Genomic DNA, 8,043 nt, shown 5'->3' on the forward strand with positions numbered 1-8,043 from the left:
TTAAGGTGAACAGAGTTTGCCAAAGAAAATTATAGTACTGGTAGGATTGTGTCTAATAAAGAACAAGAAAGGGTGATTAGCCATGAACACCTCTGTGAGAGGCAGAGACCTCCTCACAATGGAAGCTCCTGTGCCAGCTGCTGCCACGGTGCCTTCCTCATTGACTTCCACATACGCCTTGTGGACAACGTTTGACAGCACCAGAGATTTTGCAAACGTCATGGCAGAAAGGTCAACTTTTGATTCAGTGAAGATGTCGGTCATCCCCATCTCTTGTAAAACCTCGTTGAGGTTAAAGGTGCCTTCCAGCTTGAATCGGGGCAGGTAAACCTCCACTGTGGTCTCAAACATGTTCTCTGAGGAGGCCCACAGCATTAAATTTTCATGGGTGATTGTGCTTTCAATCTATAAGTTGGGGGGGAAAAGGAGATTAAAATAGGTGGGAAGCTTTGAAAAATTGAGATCTTTACCCAGTGTTAATTCAGACAATTGGCTTCCAGCCCTAGTCCATAACACATACTGCCTTACCTGCTCCAGCCCACTGACAGATCCATCAGCCGCATCCCCCGGCAGCAGGATGATCATGCTCAGTGACTTCTGAGCATAAGGCAGTTCAAGGATCTGAGCACCCACCTCCTCAATGTAGCCCAGTTTAAATTTGCCTTTCTGATACATCATCTGCACAGGTTTCTTTCTGTTCTGTTGAAAAGAAAATTACATAGCTAGGCAATACAGCTCTTAACAACACCTCTGCCCAGCAGGAGAGGCAATGCAAGCTCCCAATGCACCCACAGTTTACACACAGGGTAGCTCAGCCCTGGACATTGTTATGCTTGCAACAATGCTCACAGTATCTAAGGTGAATAGTGTTAAGATTTACAGAATGCAGCTGTACCTGATTCAGTTTAAAATCCCTCTGAACTGTTTTTTCTTCCTCAAATTTGTGTTCCCAGGATGCTTTAAAGTAGATTACATTCACAAGCACCAGCAGTGCATGTCCATCAATCACACCAGGTGCAAAGAGTTCCTTGATTTTACCTAAAGGGAATTTTGAAACACAGAAGTATTTGTTAGCTGTCATTAAGACTCTGGACTGAGGCTCTATTATTGGTCAGTGAACTTAATTTTGGACAAACTTAGAAACACAGTTCTCAGTTGATTCAAAGGACAAAAACAATATAGGTAAACAAATTTCCTAATTGTTTAAGAAGATTCCTCTGCCCTCTTACCAGCCAGGGAGAATGGGGGTTACCAAATTATCCCCTGGTGTTATGAATCTGCATTTATGGCTGTTTGCAGAAACAGTTTGTCTGATCAAGACTGAATAGTAATTACTGCAATTATCAGGCTAGGCATAAGGGCAGGAATAAAAAATATTTTACAGCAAACATATCTTTAACTCATAAATAATTTAGTTGGTAATTTACTCTAATATTTCAAAAGCAGATGGGAAGACAAATTACCCTTAAGCAGCATAAGAGTGAACACACAGAAATGTAAACAGGTCTTTGCTTTTCCTACCCTGATATTTCATTTGTTGAACCCATGTAGGAAGGCAGGGATAGAATGGCTATAGTTTTGCTTTGTTTTACCTTGTGTCTCACTTTCAACCCAAGCATTAATTTTTCTTCTGGCAGCTTCAACAGCACCATGAAAGTCCACTGTTTGCAGCATTGCCCCATATAGTTCCTTGCTACACATTAGAAATTGCTGTAAAGCAAAAAAATAAGGATTATTAATTGGTCAAATCAATTAAGCACTTACTGCCTTTTGAAAGAAATCAATCTCTTGATAGTATTTTAGAAATGGGGAGGGACCTGTTGAATCTGAAAGGCAAAATTTCATTTTGGAAATGTCAAGTATCTGAAGTTTATTCAAAGGATCTTTGAAAAAAATATTCTAATGCATAGGTTAAAAATGTAAATAAGTAAAAAGAAAACCAGAATAATGAGTCTTGTCATGGAGAAGTGCATAACTGAGCTTCAGATTAAAAAATTAAAGAAACAGAAAAAATTCAAGACAAGTTGTTTGATGCCTAAGTATTGCAATAATTGACAGAAAAGCAAAGATGTGACTAACAAGTTAGCCATACTAAGTAGTCTCAAGACCACTTAGTCATTCTGTAGGAAAGGAGCAAGAAGTTCAGCAGAGCAGTCCTGTGCATGAACCTGTACAACCTTCCTGGAGATAAACCCTCTCCAAGCTTACTGCTGCCTCAGCTGTCCCACTTGCAAGACCTGAAGTAGGTAGTTTACAGACAGCTTGAATAGGCTATTTTTGACTGTAGGTTCTTCTCTGGCTGAGTGCACACATATGAAAAATGTGCCAAAAATTAACAGATCCCTGCTTTATTTTTGCTCTATAACCTGGGTGGTGTGTTTGTTTGTTTATATTTTGTTGGTTTTGTTTCTTCTGGTTTATTACTTGTTGTTTGTTTTAGGGTTTTTTGTGTTTTTGGGGTTTTTTTTAAATAAAAGCATGGAAAGTTGACAGTCTTGTTTCTTTCCTACCAGCCTCAAGAGCTATAACTCCATGTAGCACATCATGTGCTCCAAAACACACACAAGAGGGGCAACAGTGAGGCTCACAATTACAGGGAAGCTTGAGGTCATGGCCACAGCAGTTAGCAGGTGACTTACCTGCTGGAGCTCAAATCCTTGTTGTATAAAGAGATTGTTGGCCAAGGTTAAAACATAATTTTCACCAAGGTTTTGTAGTTGCAAAAGCAGCTCCTGGAACACTTTATGGTTAAGGTCTCCCTCCTTGTTACACTGGGAGTAACACAAACACAACAATTAAAATTATTCCTCCATACACCTTTGGTTGCTAATTTGCATCTTGATTAGATAACATTATAAGCATTTTTAAATCCAGCTAGTCCAAGCTTTATAGCCTGATCCTTCTTCAGATGAGATCACTGTAGGCTTTGGTATTGATCTACTGGCCCTTAATAAAATAAAACCTTGTATCAGCCATTTCCTAGACGGTTAGGCAGATGCTGAGCATGTAATTTTGACTCCCTCCAGTGGCAAACGCTAGATTTTTACCCACACTAGCCTGCCACGCAGTGAAGGCAGGGCTCCCCACCCGAGGACACACCTGTGAGAAGAAAGGCTGGCTCTCCAGGCTCCCTTCTGGCTCCGCCTCTGGGGCTGCACTCTCGTGATCAGATCCAAGACTCATTCTTCCTGCAGCTTTCCTGACATGGAGCACCTGCAGGTGAAGATGTCAATTTATGTCAATTTTAACTGGGATAAAACCATATTCCGTGTTTAAAAGCTCTGCTGTGCCCTGTTGGATATGTGGTGTAGATTCATGAAAGATGTTTTATCACCTTCACTCATCAGCTGAAATGACAGACTTGAACTTGTTCATATTTCATATTCAGACTCACTTTTCTATATTAACGAACCAAGAAGAACTTGCACTTAATCCCTCAAAATGTTACTCTTCACTACCTCAAAATGTTTATATTTGATTTGTGTTTTCATTGCTACAGTTATCTTAAATTTCAAAACAAAAAGTTGCCCCAAGTAAAGAGACAAAATTAATTTTCTTTAAAAACATCAAAAATGGCTTCTTGCAATCATTCTTAACATTAGCATCAGGTTAAGAAATCAAAATCACAGTGCTCTTAATGGAAACCAGTCCTTGTTTCTACTGTGCAAATACATCACTGAAAAATTTACAGCAGTTTTTCTATTACAATAATGTTGCATCACACATAGACTTGTTAGCATTCACACATAATCACAGAATATGATTATATGCAGGTGCTTTTATTGTAGAGCTCTGGGAATCGGGGGTACAGACCCAAATCTGACTCTGACATGACTTCCAAGCTGAACATATTTTATATTCTATCATTATATAACTTATATATTAATATTTAAACTTATGTTTTTCTATTGTATACATTGATCTTATTCAAACATGAGTTTTTCGTGATCTTTTTTAAGCCCCTGACTACAGTTTCTCATTACTATTCTTATGATTAAACAGTAATTATATTTAATTGCTAAATAATCATCACATCTAACAATTATATAATTTATCATATACTAGCTACACAAGTCCAGTACTAGCAAGTACAAGATCTACACTTTCCCAGGGTATTTTCCTAGAGCCTACTAAGCTTAATTTTCCTTCTAACTCCCCAGATCCCTATGATTTTAAAACCCTTTTACTATCAGACTTACTCATGTTTTTTAGAGGATACTGATATTAAGCAATTCCCTTTGCTTTCCTAAAATAAGCAGGAGTCCCTGCCTAAAGTATTGATGTGGCAGGGTTATGGTAGCCAGGGGGCTGTAGGGGTGGTCTCTGTGCAAAGACAACAGACTCAGAGTGTCTGGGTGGGTACCTGACAGCCACAGCAAAGGACAACCCACCACACCCTGGTGAGAAGCTCTGCCTTAGGATTATTGGTCTCCTACCACTCATGGTAGAGAGGAGAAAGAAAAAAAGAAGAGAAGAAAGGTTGTAGAAAGCAGAACTTGCACTGCAGGAAGTAAAGGCACAGTGACTGGAGGGGTGGCCTTCTTCACTTCCTCCTTGCCCACCTGGGTCTCTGTGGGCTGAGACATTTTGACTCTTGAATGTCATAAGGGATATGTGAATCAATGCTTTCAGCCACCCAGGTGTAACTCCTTCAGGTGTCTGCAGCTCTCCCCACTGCCCACCAGACTCCCACTCTCAGGATTCTCGTAGCAACCACAAGAGGAAAGCCTGCCCATAATTCTGAAATAAAGCCCAGTATTCTGCCACAGGCTTGGGGAAAGCCAGAGCAGCCCACTGTGCTGTGTCACCTGCCCTCAGTCAGCCCTTGCTCTGTGCTGGTGCAGGGGGTGTGATGGCAGGGATCACAGTGCTCCAAGCACAGCTGCGAAGGCAGCGCCTGTGCCTGCCCTTGTGCAGCTTTCCTGTGAGGCATTCACACGTGTGCCGTGCTGGGCTGCCAGACATTTCCTTTGAGGGAACAGCAAGCAGTGTGGCAGCACCTCACCATGGTTCATTCATACTCACTTTTTCTATCTGAGCAGCAGTGTTGTTTTTTGCACCAAGATGGATCAGGGCCAGGGCAACAGAGATGCTCATAGGAGAGAAGACAATATTTGTGTCCTCTGCACTTCTGTTGAGCTTTTTGTAGAGATCAAGGCAAAACTCAGTAACTGGTCTAGAAATTGAGTCCATCATGAAGAGGCTGCTAAGTGGAAGCACAAAAGAATGAAAAAATTTAGTGCAGCTGGCTTAACTAGACCACACTGTGAAGCATCTGTCTGCCCTGAGATTGTCCCATAGCTGGTTGTTGAACATAATAGACATTTTCTAAATCCTGGAAGTTTTAATCAGCCTTGCACAGATCAGTCTATGATGCACAGCAGGAGAAAAGGCACAGAGGGTCTGCAAAAGGGACTCATGCTCACAACATATGTACATTCCTCAGAAAGGACATTTTTCTGCCTTATCCCATGCTGTGTCTTCTTTCAGCTTTTGGTATTGAAATTAGACAGGCATGGATTAACATTTTCCTTCTCCACACTGGTTTGATGCTTACACCTGCAATAACTTTTCTCTTAACAACATACACTAGTGATAGGGACTTGGTGACAGAAACTAAGCCTGTATATAACCATCTGTGGTAATCAGAACTGTGGCAAGGGGTTTCAAACAACAGGTTTCTAAAAATAAAATCACTATTAATTAAATGTCTTCATACATGAAAAACACTCATTAACAGCTATGGAGACTGTCTGTCTTCCTATGGAAACACCAACAGTTTGAAATACACTTTTAACTTCTAAAAAGTTTTCCAGGAGTCAGAGATTGAGGCGGGATGGACAATTAAAAATGCCAAAGTAATAGCCCAAGAGCCATAAAAAGAAGTCTCTAAGTTCCTGCTCAGTGATATAACAAGTCATATGTCACTCTCTACTTTTGTACTAGAAACATTACAGCCTGATACCTCTCCCATGGGTCATTTATGTTCAATCCACTCCACCAAGAACAAGTTAGGAACAAGTTCAGCTCTGTCCTTGCAAGAAGGAGGCCATCTAAAAAACGGGTGATTAGAAACTCTTTTCCTGAATCTTAAGAGAACTGTAAAGGTGTTGTGTAGATACCAGTAGGATCACACAAAATTTTCTGGAATCAGAATACCAAAAAAAACCCCAAACAAACCCCACATCACTTTCACTATCAAACAAACATTTTGGACAAATAGCCCTGGTCTGTGTTCCAGAAAGATTATTTATTTAGGGCAAAATACACAGCCACAGTATGGAGACAAGTCCTTCATATCTTGTTTGTCACAGATCTCACTGTCTCTACTTTTCAGCCTGCACTAGGACCAGCATGGGTCAGGTCCAGAGAAAGCTGGAGTTCCCCTGAGTTCCTCTCTTTTGGAAAAAGGAGTAAGTGCACAGCCAAATAGTTCTCCCCAGTGCCCACAGATGGCCACAGCACAGCAGGCACTCTTCCTCAGCCCTGCCTGCCCTGAAGCTGCAGCCTGCAAGGTGAGGTTACATGAGGAGCTCCAGTCTGTGTCACCAGAGGTTAAAGGTGGGGAGAGGCTGGTGCAAAGCTGAACTTCAGGGTCTTTTATCAGCAGGGCACTTGTACAGCCTGCCCTAGGCTGTTGGTGTCCCTTCGAGAGTTATCTTGAGCTTTCTGGGGAAGAGGTTCCTTGGTGCTGGGGACCTGCAACCCATTCCAGCCAAAATTCTCCTGTCAGCCTCCCACTGAGGCCCCAATTCTTCTACCACAGACATAGCTCCCTCCCTTCACAGACCTTTACAGAGTTCTCTTTATACAGAGAGCTGCTCAAAATGCACTGTTCTCAAGATGCAGCATGCACACTACCTCCAGCTCAGCCATGAGCCAGGCATGACTTTGCATGGAAAGTTGGGACTCAGGTGCCAGAAGTTACCAGGGCATTAGGAGTTGATATGGCTCAGCCAAGATACAACATTTGTCTGTGAAACCACCTTCACCTGCAGCAAGTTCTAGACAATGGGAATGAACTCAGCCCACAGGAAAACAGACTGAGCCTAAAACAAACTGCTGCAGAGGCTTGGAAGAGATGAAAAAGTAAAGTTTTATGAAGGTACATATATGAATATACAACATGCGGCAAATGCAGACATTTCTTTTCATTGGACTAACAACAGCAACAGTCAATGCTTCATCCTGTTTCTGAGTGATGCTCTGTGGAAAGAACCTGTGATGCTGAAAGAAAAGTTCATAGGTGTTTCATACTGATACTTTTGTTTTGCTCTGGAATCCAGAAGTACTTCACATGAAGAACTAATGCAAATGGACAAAACAGATGAGAAATACCAAAGGGATCTTTGCACAGACAAAGATGAGTTTTATCTCATTTGTTCTGAACACAGCTCTTTTAGCTCTGCTATTAGTGTATTTTTATGTAATATGTTTCTAATTTTCCTTTTAATAATGCAGTAATCTTACAACAAGATACTGCATTAAACAATTTCTCTTTTTTTCCACTTTCATATCCTACTATCCACAACCTTCTGAAAACAAAACAGTGCATCTTCAGTGCTGAAGTTTGTAGTGCCATACTCCCACATCTCTTGAAAGATCTGAAATGGAGCTCTGAAATCGGACACAGTGAATGTAGGGCATGAGGCACTTTGTAGGTGTGTCCCACCTTCAGACCGAGTCAAGGAGAAAAAAAAGAGTTACTAATCTTACTCAGTAGGAAGAAGGCAGCTCCACCCCACCCTGCAGGGAAAGGGCTGAATGCCAAGAATGGAGAGAGCCCAGGATCTGGGAACAGGTTTTAATGTGTCTGGCACACTGATGTGGCCACTCCTTCAGCAAAAGCAGCTGGCTCTCACCAGGGAGTCATCCAGGTGCAAACACTGCAGCTAACTCCATGGTTTTGTGAGTGGGAACTACTTAGAGAGCTGCCCTAGAAATCCAGAGAAAGGGAGGGCAGGTATAGGCTAGTGAAGGAACTTTCTTACTGCACGATGAAAGGATTTAGTGAACTTCCTTAATCTGAAATGGGGTGGGAAC

General features: G+C 41.6%; 1 protein-coding gene across 1 annotated transcript; it reads right to left on the reverse strand.

Moving 5' to 3' along the window:
* LOC110470698 (serpin B12-like) lies at nt 1-5,206 on the reverse strand. The gene is made up of 7 exons (XM_077790870.1): nt 5,026-5,206; nt 3,100-3,213; nt 2,640-2,771; nt 1,593-1,710; nt 896-1,038; nt 529-699; nt 1-405 (listed from the first exon to the last, which is right to left on the reverse strand). Exons 1-7 carry the CDS (start codon nt 5,194-5,196, stop codon nt 1-3), a joined length of 1,254 nt encoding a protein of 417 aa, XP_077646996.1. The 5' UTR covers nt 5,197-5,206.
* Between the last annotated feature and the right edge of the window lie 2,837 nt (nt 5,207-8,043).

Source organism: Lonchura striata, chromosome 1 (genome assembly GCF_046129695.1).
Source record: "Lonchura striata isolate bLonStr1 chromosome 1, bLonStr1.mat, whole genome shotgun sequence".
Lineage (NCBI taxonomy): Eukaryota > Metazoa > Chordata > Aves > Passeriformes > Estrildidae > Lonchura > Lonchura striata.